General features: G+C 35.8%; 2 protein-coding genes across 2 annotated transcripts; one reads left to right on the top strand and one right to left on the bottom strand.

Annotated features, from left to right (window-relative positions):
- Nucleotides 1-3002: 3002 nt before the first annotated feature.
- LOC123315053 lies at nucleotides 3003-4113 on the bottom strand. Its single transcript, XM_044900601.1, has 2 exons — nucleotides 3975-4113; nucleotides 3003-3924 (listed from the first exon to the last, which is right to left on the bottom strand). The coding sequence occupies exons 1-2, from the start codon at nucleotides 4015-4017 to the stop codon at nucleotides 3059-3061; spliced, it is 909 nt and encodes a 302-aa protein (XP_044756536.1). The 5' UTR covers nucleotides 4018-4113; the 3' UTR covers nucleotides 3003-3058.
- Nucleotides 4114-4180: 67 nt separating this feature from the next.
- On the top strand, nucleotides 4181-15516 carry LOC123315052. Its single transcript, XM_044900600.1, has 2 exons — nucleotides 4181-6142; nucleotides 15102-15516. The coding sequence occupies exons 1-2, from the start codon at nucleotides 4204-4206 to the stop codon at nucleotides 15338-15340; spliced, it is 2178 nt and encodes a 725-aa protein (XP_044756535.1). The 5' UTR covers nucleotides 4181-4203; the 3' UTR covers nucleotides 15341-15516.
- Nucleotides 15517-17488: the final 1972 nt, after the last annotated feature.

Here is a 17488-nt window from a genome sequence, read left to right as displayed (position 1 = left end):
TAGTGCTCATGGGGGAGGGGGGTAATTACCCCCTTTACCACCACCGTAGGACCGCCTCTGTCCGAATCATAAAAATAAATATAGATTTTATTGATATTCTCTTTCATCTTTCATCAATTACTACCCTATGAAGAAGGCATATTTTTGACCATACTTTAAAATATCAGTCACAGTGTATACAGGGTGTTCCAGATCGTAACCAAGAAATTTTAACCACGTATTCTACATCAAAAAATAAGCCCTAGTTTGTCATATGAATATATGTCGAGAAATGTTTCCTCTCCGGGATACGGGGTGTTAAAATTATAGAAAAAAAAATGTTTTTTATTAATAACTTTCACACTGCTTGAAATATTTTTATGAAATTTGAGACATATGTTTTGAGCGCCAAGGAGCAGTCCGTACTGCAGCGAGACTGAATATTTTCAGACAAAAATTGATACGCCACTGGTTTTTCCGACAATAAAAATTACTATTTAAATCCTTTTTTAACTTGGAGCAAATTCGGTTTCCTAACTTTTTGCTGTACGAGGCACCGTTTCCGGTTAAAAAAATAAAACACATTCTCATGCATGAAGAAATCGTTCACAAAAATAGTCTTATTATTATTATGTACCTACCATATCAAATTTTGGCGATCTCTTCATGCATGAGAATGTGTTTTATTTTTTCAACCGGAAACGGTGCCTCGTACAGCAAAAAGTCAGGAGACCGAATTTGCTCCAAATTGGATTTAAATAGTAATTTTCACTGTCGGAAAAACCAGTGGCGTATCATTTTTTCATCTGAAAATATTCTGTCTCGCTGCAGTATGGACGCCACTGGTAGAATAAAAAAGAAATGATATTATGCAAAAAGTGCTCCTTGGCGCTCAAAACCTATGTCTCAAATTTCATAAAAATATTTTGAGCAGTGTGAAAGATATTAATAAAAAACATTTTTTTTTCTATAATTTTTACACCCCGTAGGAGGGGAGGAAACATTTTTCGACATTCGACATATGTTTATATGACAAACTAGGGCTTATTTTTGATGTAGAATATGTGGTTAAAATTTCTTGGTTACGATCTGTACCACCCTGTATATGTCAAATTACATGAAGAAATTGGAAAATCAAATTCAAGTGTAACTATTCCATTCGTACCTATCAAGAAAAAGTGTTGATACAAACTCCATCAATGACAGAATGATGATCTGCAACAAAAGGTCCAAATATTTCACGAAAAGTTAGGGTTGTCAGTTACCTACCCTCCACCCTATAGTGGTTGCATAATAAACTCCTCAATTTTACATGAAAAATTTCATAAGTTGCATAAAATAAAAATGTGTTGGTGTTGGAAAATACTACTATTATCGAATACTAAATAAAGAAGATATGAATTTTGTGAGTTATATTTTGCTCAATCTGTATTCGTTTCATATATTTTCAGTCGAACGGATAAACGAACACAAAGGAAAAGACGTTTTTATTGAATCAAACTGAAACGGTCCCAGCTTTCAAATTACATATTTATATTCAGTATTATATTCACATCTCCCGTGTGCTCAACAGAAAAAGGAAATTGGGAATAGGACAATTAGGAAACAAATTTTACCGCCGACATTTTCCGTCTATTTTTAAGCTTCTTCGCAGCTTTGATGTATAACTGAAATGCAGGCCAGACCCGAGGCATGTGCTATAAGCGTTATACAGAATGGTCTGAATTTTAGGAGTTTTTGTTGTTTGGTACATTAGGAGCATGGGTGGCCAAAAAGTAGTATAGTTATTTTCCTAACAATTGCGAAAAGTGTCAAAAACAATCTACTTTCGTAGGGTAGAGTAATTAATGAACATGCAATTGAAAAAATTCTTTCATTTTTTTTCAATTACTATCCTACGAAAAAGGTTCAAACGAAAAGAGGAGATTCCTGATTAATTTTGAGAAAACTCTCATGAACATCGGACCTCAAACGATTCGTTTTCGAGATATGTATAGGGTGTTACAATTAGATTTTTTTAAAGTTTTTTTCTTGTAGTATCTACATTTCACAAGGTATTCAACTGAAATTTGGCATGAATATTATAATTGATAGTTTACACCATGCGACATGTCAATTTCGATACCAGATCTACAGGGTGATTGTTTTTCTGAAACAATGTGCCCTGTTTTCCTTCAGAACATTTATTTAGTGATCGACTATTAATTTGAAAAAAATGTAAAAAAAGCTGTGTTTCTATTCTGAACTTTATAATCTCTTATAGTTTTGTCGTAACTCGGTATTTCTAGTAACGGATAGGTTTTCACAACTTGTTTTGATACCAATCCAAAATTCAAACTCTTACGCCCTCTATCTCGAAAAGGAAACGTTTTTTCTTAAAATGACTAAAGAAATATCTATTCTTCGTTTTTGCCTATCTCCGATTTAGGAACACCTCGTATACCGATATAAATTTTGTATTTTACTCTTTACTCACTCTGTATATTGACTATATCTATATACAGTGAGAACGTTCTCGATGTTGGATTGAACTGACCAATAGTTTTTTGTGAATTCCTATCCTTTGATGTCCCAATTCAATTCAAAGCTCTTTCTGGTTTCAACAGAATTATAGCTAATTGAATTGATTTTTGAAAACAGATGAATATAATGGTAATAAATGAAAAATCTTCAAGCTATCCTGAAATGTCACTGAAGGACTGAAATAATAGTTTCTTCATCTGAGTCGTTATAAAGTCACATTAAGAAAATGATGGTGAACTGCAAGAAAATCATGAGGTTCAAGCCATATCAATATTTTTTTTAAGAATAATAATATTAAGAAGTCGAAAAATTCCTAGAAGGGTACAATAAAAATTAATTATTCTGTTGTGACTTTTTTCTTTCGAAATTGAATTATAATTATTTCACTGCTTTATTCGATGAAATGATGAAATTATCCCAGTTTTATTTTATTTAAAAATAACATTCATTTTGTGAATGGTTCAGTATACAATTGAAATTAACTGATATCACGATTTGAATCATGTTTCAATAATTTTATTTGCAATCAGTCTCACAAACCAGATATAAAAGATATTCAAACTTCAGATTTTGTTACATCCCTCTTAGACGTTCTTTTCTTGATGTAGTTCACAATTCTGGAACCCAAACTCCACTTTTTCTTATCTTTCAAAGATTCTTTACCTTCGTGCTCTGTAGATGGAATTTTCGAACAACTAGCGATGGGGAATGTCATGGATTTTTGGACGTGGTCCATTTCTACTTCGAAGCTTTGCTCAGCTGCCGTACCTTTGATATCCTTCAAATTGATGTTTTCCATGCCAGTTTCGTCTGGAATTCTGATCATTTCACCTGAATGTGATGGAGTAACTGATCGGATGTTCTGATCTTTGAGTGTCCTCCTCTTTTCTTTGGCGTTGATTTGATCTAGTTCGATACACTTGACGAACTCTTCGCTATGCTCTTCCCACTCAGAATCTTTTGATTTGGTTTCGATAGATAAAAATTTGGAGATCAAACTCTTGGAATTTTTCACCAGATCTGTCAATCTCGTTTTTTTCTCTAGAGTGAAATTTCTTGATGAGAATGTGAAGGATTTCTTTTTTGCCACTATTTCCTCACTTTCACCGAGCTGATCTCCTGTTCCTTTCGTCGACGGCGAACTTATTTCGCCAATGAATTTCTTTACTTCTTCCTCCGTAGATGTCAAAATTTTTCTATTTTTTATGTCACTTGAAGTATCATACAAATCTGTGAGTTTCGTTGCTCTTGGAGTAAATTGATCAACAATATCTCCTACCATGCAAACGTTTCTCGTACCTCCTTCGTCAGTCAAAACAGAATCAAGTGCATTTTCGACAATATCGTTGAGTAATTCGACTGCGACTGTGTTCGATTTTCTCTCTGCCGTCAATATATTTTTCGAATCGAGGGGGTCTTTTTCTGAAAATATGCTCTTAAGGGATGTATTAAGATTGGACTAGATTTCTCACCTATTTTCTCTATTTCACACCGTTGTACATCAATTCCAGACATTTTACTTGATTTTCAAAAAATAAAACGTCTAATATTTTTACTTTCATGACAAATGTGCACTCGATTCTACTTGTATATGTCCATGAGATGACTTTGACATTTATAAGTATAAATTATCGGGAATTCGTTTATATTTCTCCGAGAATAAATATGAAGGAAAAACCAAATTATTCAGTTTAGAAAGATATGCATTCGAATACAAAAAATCCCAAGTACAAAACGAATTGTGGCAATAATAATGCAGAAGAGGGCGACTACGAAGAAGACTTCGAAGATTTGCGTACCTCAAAAAGAAAGAACAAGAAGCTGCCTCAATTATGCATCGACATTGAAATGGACCAAAGCGTCCAGAATTTGTTGTCTTCTCCTGATCAGTGTAATTCAGCCCTGCTTGATGTGACAATCATCAAACCAGCGGGAGCGGACAACCAGTCTGCCATAGAAACTAACATTATGAAAGCTACTCAAGTTAGAAAGTTATTGACTACAATGGATCGTGAAAAACGCGATAAGAAACTCATTAAAGAACTTTTCGAAGACAAAGCACCATCTGAAGACACTATTATCAGGATACATAAGCACAACCCCCGACGAAAAATGCAAGCAGTGAGCGAAATTTGTCATGAAAATACGAGGGAGAGGAAGTTTTTGAAATCTCAGTTCCATAGGCCTATAAAGCCGAAAAATATGTGTTCAAGTGCACCTGTAGATACCTCTGGCCGGAAACAAATGTTCAATCATTGCTACTCTCCAGGGGTGCTTCAAGTTTCGCCAGCTATCGGTGAAAACTGTTCCAAAGTACCTTCAGATGAATCTTTTACTGACAACATTGAACCACCACAAAACTTCAAGTGTGGGGACCATAAAAAAGCTCAACACGTGTATGCTGCCCCCAGAACATTCAAGGATTTGAATTCCATTATAACATGCCAAAGTATGAGTAAGGATGATCGAACCCCATGTCTTTGTGATCATTGCGGAATTGCGAGTCTCCTGAGCGAAACACAAAAGCGTCCTATCATAACTGCACCAGTGGAACATGTAAGTGATTTGAGGAGAAGGATGAACAGGAAAGAATACAAGGAGCAATCGAAACACGAGTACAGAAAAAGGAAACCTGATGTTCCTTACACCTGCGAAGATAAGTCGAGTTTCCAAGCTGGATTAGCGCATTTGTACGAGAGAGTCAAAGTGTTAGAAGAAAGAATGGATATACAGGAAGAGAGAGCTGTTCCCAAAGACTATTTCAAACGTATCATCACGAAAATTATATCACATTTCTCTCCCAAAGATTCCTACAGAAATGAAAATTTTCAGCTACGTGACTCGGATTCTAGCTCTTACGTTGTCCAACCGCGTTACCAAAAGAACTATTCTGTGAATACATTATTAGTTGATAGGAATGCGAGTCAAAAGGGTGTGAACGACAAGTCAGATAACCATGAAAATCTTAAGAAATTATTGAGCGATCTCACAGAGAACATGCCAGAAAGTAGAAAGACTGAATTTGCTGAAAATTTCTGGAAATGGGGTGGAGAAATACTCAAACCTGGTGTTGATTTGAAGAACAAGATTCTGTCGTTACTAGACATGACTAAAGAAATGCAGAAGTTGGACGGGAAAACGGACAATCGTCCGAAAACTCAAGAAACTTCGAGAGAAATGAAAAAATTGAAAAATTCTAGCAGTAATCGCTCCCTTCCAGATAGTAAAGAATTCAATTCTGCAGCTTTCAAGAGTTTCGTTGAAGCGATGTCAGCTAAAATATACAAGTCTCAAAAAAGGGCGAAAGAGGAGGAAGAGAACTGCAAAACAAGACTGGACATTGCCAAGTCCAGCGCCCAGACTATGTCCGATACGTCCCTGTATAAGAAACCTCATAGAGGAGAAAAAGATTCGAAGACACAGAAGAAGTCTATGATTCCGAAAATTACCAAGAAAGAGATGAAGTCCAACAGTGACAAAAATAAGGACCATGAGACGGGAAAGAAAGTAAACGTTTCCTATTTGAATCCGAAAATGTCGACTTGGCAAGAGGAGGAATCGCAAATCTCCTTTAGATTAGAGTTCTCTGACGCCGACACAAATACTCGGAGTAATAAAGACTCTAAAAATAGAGATCTAGGTATGTTCATTCAATTATATTTAACAAAAGATGTGTGGCGTGACTCATATATCTTGTCCAGATATCTCGCTAGTCCGACCATTTGAGGTAATAGTGATATTTTTTTATATTGCGTCCGTATTTGTGATTATTAATCACTCGAGGGTAGAATTATTCATATTATAATAATAGGTAAAGAGTTTTTTCAAACTTTGAATTATCTCAGTTAATGGAAAGACTTATTGCAATCCCTCTGAAAACAATTGATTTTTAGGTTTTCAGACTGGGATTCGACATTGGCCTTGTCTTTCGCATATATGGCTCAGCTCCTCGACCTCATCACCCTCTAGTTCGAAAACAGTTAATAGTATGTAAAGTTGCTTCAGAGAAAAGCTGTATAGAATTTTATTATCTACAATTTTTCTGATGAATACAAAAATGATTAGACTAGGATTTTGTAGATTAGATGATGTATGCACTTTCAGCAGTGGGGAAAACTTCTGCAGGTTTTCGAAGATGTAAAAATAATCGCCAGGTGTACAAACTCGAGCGTGTCAGATTGGGTTACTCTTTATGCCCTACGTGTCTCTGATGATAAATTTATGTTATTCTGACTGTTAGCGTAGTGGGGCTGGCCATACGAAAGAGTTGAAAATAGTAAAAAAATAATTTTTTCCGACTTTCCGAATTTCAGGGAATATGATAATTGGGCCCAAGGAAAGCTACTTTTCTAGACTGACACTATTCAGGGTGTGTTTTCTCAATCTGACAGTATGAAGATGATAACATCAATGAGTTTTTTTAAATGTTTCCCTTCCTGTATCTTCCTTTGTTCTGAATTCTTATGAAAGTTGTAGATAATAAAATTCTGTACATCTTTTGTCTGAAGCAATTTTTCACACTCTCAACCGTTTTCGGGGTAGAAAGTGATGAGGGCGAGGTTCTTAGCCATACATGCAAAAGGGCAAGGTCAATGTAGATTCTAAGTCTAATGTACATTAATCGCCATATATCTCAAAAATGATTGAACGTAGAAAAAATTGCTTCGAATAAAATTTGTAGAAAATGTTATACTCTACAACTTTTAAATTGAATGCGAAAACGATGTGGAGCCCAGGAAAGGACATAATTAAAAATTGATCTTTGTGACCTTTATTGCCAATTGTTGTTGTTTCGGCTCGCTGAAACTGCCAGATAATGTTATTTTTGTTATTCTCGAATTATAAAAGCTTCAAAATAATAAAAAAGCCACCGCGCTCAAGAATGTACAAGTGACTTTTTTTTGCAAGTTTGACACTCTTCCACACATTTTCGTAACGCTTAAATTTTCAGATTAACAGAATGTATACTTTCCAATATGTTATTAACCAAATATCTATATCTTAATTTAACACGCCAGGGTATGTAAAATGATCGTTATTTTTTACTATTCTGAAAGGCTGTTTTAGACAATTCCCCCTATATGCAGGTCTTATTTTTGGTAGAGGTACCTACTCAACAAGGTCCAAGGTATCTCCTCTTACCTTATATTAATCTAACACGCTGGAGTGAATCACGGATTTCCCTCTTGGGCTCCCCAACTATTAGGCATTTTGTATTTATTCATTGTATTTTTTGTTCATAATTTTGGTCATATATTTTCGTTAATGATTCAAAATAATAGGTACACAATATGATGGACCATTGAGATACACATTTTATATACATTAAAAAAAGGTGAGCCCGACTCTAGAATAGGTAAAAAGCTAAAAAATAATCGCACTAAGAAAATGCTTAGTAAAAAATTTTCGTAACGGTAATTGTATTCAATATGAAGGGCGTTGAAGAAAAAAAAATTATACACTTTTTTTAGGGCGCTAGTTGCACGATTCGTACCAAGTAGTATGGAACATAACTTTTTTAAAGTAGGATTTATTACTCAAAATTTCAAGTAAACTCAAGCATCATTCAAGGTACCCTTGGTAAAACACAATTCTGTGTACTGTTCTCGGAATATTCTGATTTGAAAATCATGAAGTAATAACCAATGCTGATATGAAATAATGATGAAGTTATTAACACGTTGAGCGCCACAGCGGTCCGTAGGGACCGCTGATAGTCTTACTTGTAGGACCACGGCGGTCCGTAGGGACCGCTGTTTTGGAATTTACGACTACTCTTCAGTAGTATTTTTTTTCGAATTTTTATTCGAAAAAAATTGAACAGGTGTTGTTATGGTTATAATAAGGAGATTGGACTCGACAAATTTCACCTGTACCGCATTTGCTGTGCGTTTCTATTTTTCTGGGGACCAGAGCGGTCCCGTGGGCCCGCTCATCAATATTCTTGATATCAGGCGATATTGCACTTTTAGCGAGAATCTGAGCAAAGGGATTATCTATATGATATAAGAGCAAATCAAAATATCGACACAGAAAATTTGGCCCCACAAGAAAATATATCGATATTTGGATGGCGCTCAACGTGTTAATTAATATCATTATTAATTAGTATGAATTATGTGAATTAGAAATTTTTTGTCGCGTAAATGAGACCCCACCGATACAACGAATACATATTAAAAGATTGGGATTGAGGGCTTTCTTTTCTTGTAATATTTTTTTTCTTCAACGCATTTGATATTGAATACGGATGGAGGTAGGAAAATTTTTCACTTAGTAAACCCCACTTATTTTTCAGTTTTCTACCTATCCAAGAGACGGGGTCACCTTTTTTTTTGAAACACCTGCATTGAAATGGACGGTGATCATATGGAACATCTTCTGTAAAACCTTAGAAGTCAACAATAAATCGAATATATTCTGTTAGTTATCGTATTTCGTTCCGCTATTAGCAGTTAATATTTTGAAAACCTAAAATCGCTCATATCTCTAAAACGGCTCATTTGCTGACCCATGTTTATATGAAACTTTTTATTCATTTGGAGGTCTAGTATTAGCTTCCAAAATATTGAACCGTTGTTTTTTCACATCCGGTATTTTTCCCTCTTCTTGGGGTTCAAAATTCTGATTGCGGAATTGAAAATAAAAACAATTACTGGTGTATCAGAGATAACGCCTGAAGATCTAAAAAACCTATCGTTATAAAACTGTATCAAAAAAGCCGTACTTCACACAAAAATAGATGGTACCGTTTATCCTAGAGATACCGTCAAGCTTGATGAAGCGCAAAAAAATCCTGAAAATAGGGGTAAGCACACAGGCCGACGCGCGACTGTAATATTTATGACCTGGTTGCAGCATTTTTGAACTTGCCGACATAGCCATATTTATATTATTTCTCACCTTATCAAAGTTTTGCTGATCTTCTGATTATTTTAGCCTTAGTTTGTCAAATTCTAGGGAGGCCAGCAATATTTTTGTTTCAAGATTCCTCGGCATATCTCGTTGCTAGGCTTACCTGTACATGAAAACCTAATTGTGATCGGTTATTTTTGGCGCCCCTGCGGACCTTGCGCCCGTGGCCAGTGCCACCTTTGCCACGGCCTAGATACGGCACTGTGTAATTCAATGAAATTTTTAATAATTCATTATCTAGTTTGGAAGATACCTACCCACTAAATAACTGTCATACCAGACATTAAAAGACTAGTGTTGATAAAAATCAAATTTTTGATATTTCGAAACTACTAACGGCCGTTTTCAATAAACCTATCTATCCATCGTTTCCAATGACGGCTCGTCCGGGTATGCAGGGTCGGCCGGGCCGACCCAAAAATAATCGAGAAATGGAAAATAATTATAATTATTTTATTCTTCAAAAACTTATTCCAAATGATTTATTTCGATATTAAATTCTCGATTAATTCCCTAGTAATACGTACGGCAACTTATTTCGATCAACGTGACGCCCCTGTCGCCCTGAGTTAGTTTATTTCGAAGTTCTCTTTCCTTACGATAAACACACTACACGCTAGGTCGGCCAGCCGGCAGTAGCCTAGCGAAACGCTTCAAGTTATTGTACTATACAGCACCTACGTCGCACGCAGTTATCACCAAGTTGAACATCGTATTACGTCGCTGCTAGATACATACACGGTCGGCCAGCACGAGTTGGGCCTACCTTGCTATGGTTTGGTCGTTTAGTTGCCATATTTCTAGATTTCCTCATTGTCTATTCTAAGATGTTATATTATCAAATGAATAGTTAATAATTAAATATTATGTCTATTTTAGAAAAGAGCGTATTCGCACCTTTTAAGAGTAGTTTTAGTCAATGAAAATATAATACATATATCCCTAATTATAGTTAGATTTTTTTATTATTAAATGAATAGTTAATTTTTGAAAAAGGGTATTGCGACCGTATAAGAATAGTTTAGTGATTTTTTTACCATAAAAATTCGTAATTCCTAGTGAATTTATAAGGGCACGGTGATTTCGAAGCTTCTTGAATACGCGTAGGTCGGCCGGCCGAGCCTCGGAGTGGGGATATAAGAATCGCATCCGCATCGCTGTTCCTATATTATGAATTGAATTAGGTCAGTGTCGTAGAATAAGAGAAAGGGGTGCACGTGTTTATCAGTTTTCTTCGATTCATTTCGTAAATTTTGACAATCTGAGTGGATTCTAAATTTCTTTAATTGTTGAATAATTGGAGTAGTAGGAAATCGAAACAAACTTTGCATCCTGTCACAAGATCATGTGACAGTAGAAGGAAGAATGGTGAAATAAAGAAAGGAAAAATTAGTAAATTTCCACTTAAAATCAAAATTGTAGATGTGTTTCAGTGAACTTAAAGTTTTGATTCGTATTGACGTTGATGTTTTGTGTTGTAATAAATTTGTTATCGGTATTTACAGAGAGACACCGAAGAAGAATAAAACTATTATTCAAAATCTGGGCAAAAACAAAGAAGTTTAGTACATTCTTTCTCCAAAAACAAGCCTTTATATCGCATTGAAAACGAAACTTTTATACACTGTTGTATAAAAATAAATCAGACTATATCTACAGGAAGGGGCATAAGTCTGGAATAAAATTAATATTTCTTCAATATTGATCAACCACCCAAAATGAAGACACTAAAACCCACCAATTGCTTTTCAATTACCTTCTTCTTCTATCAATGAGTAGTTTCTCAACCAATAACTTAACATCAAGATGCTGAAAAACATGTAATTTCTGATTGCATTTATTTTTGGGAAATAAAATTGAATATTTTTTTCCATCCCTTAGCCGCAACCCTATCCAACTTATCTTTAGAAACTTAATCGACAAAAAGTATATCAATATTTAATTTTAGAAAAACAGAGATTATGGTGGGATTCCGCGTTTTCATTTTCAGTTATTGGTTGAAAAAATAGATATTAATTTTATTTCAGGATATTCCCCTGTATATCCTGGGTCTGGCCGACCCACACCTTATGGGCACCAGCCGTCACTGATCGTTTCACTTACTGACGATTGGTAACCATTCTAAAATATAGATAGGGGAGAAGGGGGCACCTTTCACCAAAATTTCAATGAAAGACTCTTCTAGTTGTTTTATTGCAATAATGCAAAATTTGATTTTACTTTATGATTCTACTATATGTTGTGATCCATTTTCAATGAAAAATTTTATTATTCGCCAGAAAATCTGAGTGTTATAATTGAAAAGTTCGAGTGACAACAAATATTCAAAAGTGCCCCTCTACGGGGCACATTTGAACTTGAAGAGGGACAGGTTTGAACAAAGTGAACAATATAATGAAAAATAAATTTTATTCAGTCGAATAATTCACAAAAGAGATTTGCGTCGAAAAGTGACTAACGTTTGTTATATCGGGTATAATTGAAATGAAAATATAGCGAGGATGAGGTTCTTCCAGTACCTTTGGCAGTAATTGGACGCTGTAGTTTCCGAACTACGTCCTCAAACTCCACTTTACTGACATCATCTACAGGGGCCTACAGCCCTTTTTTTCTTAAGAACTGTATTTCAAAGGTGCCATCTTTATTTTTTTGTTCTATCAAACCAACGTAATGAACTACAGTTTTCTTCGTACAAAACTTCACCAGAACAAAATCGTTTACGGACAAATTATGGTATTCAACTTCATCAACCAGATCACTGTCTGTGTGTTGTTTCGACATAAGATCGTCAGAATCATCACAGGTGGATAATGTATCATTATTATCATTAGATGTGTCTTCTTTTTGTGCGACTCTATTTTTGATAGTTTTTTCAGTTGGTTTCAACTGTGTTAATTTTTTCAGATTCCACAACATCAAAATCTTTTGCTTTGTCTTTTATATCATTTCTTCTTCCAATGCTTCCTTCTCAGGTGTTTCTGTCAGAATTTTTGAGCGACCTTTTCTTCTACCACGATAGTTTTCAATTCTAGCAGGTGCCTTAGGAAAATGACGTACAACTTCTGACGAAATAACCGAAGCAAAATTGGAGCAGGGAGGAATACCATCAGAGATAGCCGATGCAGGTAAAACAACGTTGATGGCACCAGAAAAGTGAGGTTTTACTCGATGAGACGAAAAGGCATTCGTAAATTTGTCGGTGGGGTCAATATGTTTATTGAACGTGGATTGCTCAGATATTATATCACATGAAGTAGATAGTTCTTCAATCTGTTGAGATGTCCAGATGTTTGAAGGGCCATTTGATGACGCAGGAAGTTGGGCATCAGGTGGTAGTCTATCAGTGACAGAAGATGGGTCAAAATCTTCATCTGTGAATATGTTTCTGTCCAAAGGAAATATTCCTGTTTTTCGAAAACCAGATAAGATGATTTTCATTGTGAATGAATTTTCGAATGCTTTCCCAGCCAGCTCAGCGATATTATGAATAGTGATGGTTTTGCCGGGGTGCGAAATCATCCAGTCATTGGAAGCTATTTTATATTTTCCTTTAAATGGTCCTAATACGGAGACATTAAGAGGCTGTAGACGATGCTAACAATGGGGGGGAAACGTTACTATTGTTATGCCATTACCCCTGGCATATAAAATGGCCTCCAACGAGCAATGGCTTTCATGGTTGTCCATGACAATGAGGATTGGATCTTGTTTGGTGCACTTCGTTTGATTTACTATGTGCTTCAAAGTTTGCAGGAAGAGTTGCGCTGTCATCCAGCCACTGCTTGGACTATTCACCAAACCAATGCTTCCAGGTGAACCGTTCATAAAAGTGTCATTAAATCGAGCTCTAGGAAAGATAAATACGGGTGGAATTGTATTTCCTGATGTACTGATTATGTCAACCATTGTTACCAGGTTTCCACGCTCACCAGAAACAGATTGTCCCACCTGCTTCACTCCTCTTTCAGCAATTACGTTAGGAGCCTGCACTACGGTCATGACACCAGTTTCATCTAGATTAAAGATTCTGCTTGCTGTGAATGAATGTTTTTGATGGGCTCTACTGTAATTATCAAAAAAGGTTTCGACATTTGCTCTGTGGGAACTGGTTGCCCTTGATAGACTTGTGTTTTCTGGCTTCCGTAAAGAAAGTTCCGGATGTCTCTTCATGAAACCTTGAACCCAGTCTGAACCTGCTTGCTTATTTTCTATCCACGAATTTGGAAGATTCCTTGCTAATTTTAGAGCATAATCGTGGGCTAATGTTCGCAGCATTTGATAAGTCAAACCATAGTTCATGCGAGCGCATGCCAACGAATATTTGACGAGCAGCTTTTCTTGTTCTTTACTGAACACCTGCCGAAAGGTATGCTTTGACGAAAATGTTTCAGTCTCTCCTTTTTTTTTGTTCATTTCTACGCAATTTCTTTAATCTATAAAAGAGAGCCGTGTGTGTAACCGAATAAACTTGAGAGGCCTTTCTTAACGACAATTCTCCCCGTTGTACACTATGGATTGCCCTTTGCATATCCTCCTCGAGAAATTCTGGTTTTGTTCTCTTCTTTATATAGGTTCTTACCTATAAAGATGCTAGAATTAAATATTCGAAATTACTTCAGGCTCAGACACTTGTTGTTCAATTTCATTCGGAACTATTTTAGTGGGGCACCTTTGAACATCGTAGAATTGTGTTCAAAAGTGCCCCACGCATGCTGTTCAAATCTGCCCCAAGCAATGAAATTCTTTACAAGCAGGATTGGAAAAAAATTGTTCTATTACCTTTGAAAAAGCACCTTTCTTGCTCTTCTGGATATATATTTTTATCTAAAAAATCCTGACACCCTATATATCTATACTTTCTGAATAATTCACTAGACTACATTCGTTTAGTTTTATAGCAGATGGTCACAAAACAACGCATGCGCGTGATATCCTAGCTATCAACAGACTGAGGTTTGAAACGCATGTGGGATGTTTAGCACTTATCGAACAACGATGCCAAGTTGAAATTATGTAAGATATTTCCAAGATGAAAAAATAATGGCAATTGTTCAAAGGTGCCTCCGTTGAAAGGTACCTCTTCTCCCCTATAGATAGATCATAGAAACGAAATCACATACATTTTCCATCTTCAGTAACTGAAACAATAGATAGATAGGATTATTGAAAACGATCGTAATTGAACGAAAAAAATTTACCTTTCCTAACTACTGACAGAAAGGCCTTTCTATAATGAAGTATGAAGTATTCTCTATTTAAAGTTAGGAGGTTGAGTTTGTGAAATTCATATAAAAGACGAGTTCAACCCGAGAAAATTGAACGAAAGTGTTAAAATTGAGCGGAGTACAACTTTGAAATAATATAGATAATGAATTTTATATGAAAAGTTGTTTCCCTTGAGTCAAGATCGTGGTCCAGATTCTACTTGTTCGAGCATTTTTTCGAAAAGAATTTATTTCGCCTGTAATCTCGACTGATTGCAAAAGCCAATCCTGTTCTGTATGTATCTGCTGCTTTTCAATGTTTGCTGTAGAATGCAGGATACGAACTACGAAGTGAATATATTTTTTCTGTATGGATTATATCTAACTCTGTTGTACTTCCATTTCACTACTTCAACAATGCGAATATCAAATCAAACCGAATAATTTGAACTATAATAATTCTGTTTTTAATTTTCACAGAAAAGCTGGAGTTTTTAAGAACTCTATCAAGGACTAAGGATTCAGACAAAGAGCGTCTTTGGGAAAGTATATGGGCACAAGCTAAGGCCAACGGACAGACAAAACAAGACAAGGTAACGATTCAGCTGCCTAGGAAGAACGGTTCTGAATTCAACGATATGATCGAGATAGAATTCACGATAGGTGAAATTGAGTACATGCTGACGAAACACAAGTATGCAGATAAGAATAAAAAATGAAATCCTAAATTGTATATGTCTATATGAACACTGAGATACATATTATTTATATGATAGTGTCATTATTTTGTTTCTTTTTTGGATACTTTAGTGTTGTATCGTACATGATGTATAAGTAATATTTTTGTGATCAATATTATTTTAGTTTCAATAAACATGGGACTCATTTGACTATATTTTATACTAATCACAAGTTTCCTTAGTTATCAAATTAGGATATGCGAATGTTTAATGAGTCCCAAAGGATCTATTTTGTTACTGACTGAATTTTGATTAGAATCCTTCACATGGATAACCAAACCATTTTCCATTAATAATTTTCAATTCTGATATTTTTGTTACTCAGATATACATGTATTTTTTGAATAATACAATCTCTGGCTTTTGTCAATATGAAAAGTGTAAAGAATAAAACATGTAAGAATAATTGGTGATGGAATATTCAATTCCTCACCGATTATGGTATCACAGCTTCATTTCATATTTTCTAACAATTTAGCATATTACAGAGATGAATTATGTTAGGACGGAATATGCGTGTCGAACCGGATACTGTGATAGGCCTATATAAATAACATTCATTTTTCATAAGAATTTCAGGAATCTTGATTTATTGACTTTCGAGCAATTTCAAGGAAATTGCATGGAAAAAATGCGTGACATGAGAAATATAAATCACATTGAAACTGATTTCCCAAACATTTTACTGAAATGGTTTATGGTGATATATAGTTTTTGGACCCTGATAGAAATAATTACTCTTTGCAAAAGGTTTTTTCAGCATGTCCGGAATATGTAAGCGATTTAAGCGAACAATTAGGCCCGGCGCAAATAGAAACGCAGGTTAGTGAGGTGACGCAGCGTGAGTTTTTGTGAAACATAGAAAAGACCAAGACCGCGCAAATAAAGCGTGATAGTGACTTGTCAAATAGTACGTGCAGCGCAGGAAAAAGCTGCGTCACCCTGCGTCACCTCACCAACCTGCGTTTCTATTTGCGCCTAGCCTTACTGGGTGAAACACCATCTGCCAATCACACCTTTATAGTAGGTTCATGCAGAGTTCCTAAGAAAGAGACCAATCTCATGGGAAGATGGGAAACATGTGTACGTCATCTGCCAATTAGGTCGGTCCTTTTCTTAGATATTAATTCTTAGTAACTCTGTATAAACCCACCAATCCATTGTTAGGTCTTAGTTCTAAGGATCTTAGGAATACCGCGAGAATGTTCGGTTCATGTAGCGATACTTAAAACTATAACTAAGAAAGGGATCCATGTGACTTTTGGCGGTACATAGGGGAAATCGAAATAATTCAGAGAAATGTGCTTCCTTCTTTCACAAGGGCGTTGAAGTCTTGGGTAATGAATGGGTTGTGGATGAGTTTGCTGGTGGTGAGTTTATGCAGAGTTACTAAGAACTAATGCCTAAGAAGGGGACCATCTAATTGACTCCTGAGATTGGCCCATTTCTTAGGTATTAGTTCTTATAGTTAGTATGCATAAACTCACCATTAGTTCTTAGTACCTTATTATCCCCGGAAGCGGAAGATTTCACGATGTCTCCCGATTCTGGGATTTGGGGGAGCGCCCACCAAAGTAGCGTAGCACCGACATGGCACATACATGACAAAGGGGATGCATAATTTTCAAATATCGCTCATCTGAGTGAAGTATCAGTTGCGTGAAATATGTCGTTCTCAGTCCAAATCTGAAAATTATGCATCGCCTTTGTCATGTATGTGCCATGTCAGTGCTACGTTACTTTGGTGGGCCCTCCTACTAATGTCTTTTGTCAATATCAGCAGGTTTCGAATTGTAGCGAATGGGGAGACTTCTCGAGAAATTTTGGAAATCAATTGAACAAATCGTTACATCTCGGAAAGTGAATAACATGAATGTTTTTTTCCTTTTTTTTTTGAATGAAAAATTTTTTCTTTCCATTTGACGAATACAAAAATTTTTAGCCTTCCGAACTGACGAGCTGAGTGAATTGCATTATGAAAACCTCATATGTTTCTGACCTAATAAGATAAACCTTTTCGCTTTTTGAACTGACCACTGAAACGGTGTAGACCCTTCTCAATATATAAGATCATAAATGGACAAGTCAACTGCCCCCAATTATGGGCTCGCCTTCTGTTTTCTCTAC

The sequence above is a fragment of the Coccinella septempunctata genome, chromosome 6 (assembly GCF_907165205.1).
Source record: "Coccinella septempunctata chromosome 6, icCocSept1.1, whole genome shotgun sequence".
NCBI classification, from domain to species: Eukaryota; Metazoa; Arthropoda; class Insecta; order Coleoptera; family Coccinellidae; genus Coccinella; species Coccinella septempunctata.
The sequence above is the reverse complement of the archived record's forward strand: the minus strand, read 5'-3'. Positions and strand labels throughout refer to the sequence as shown.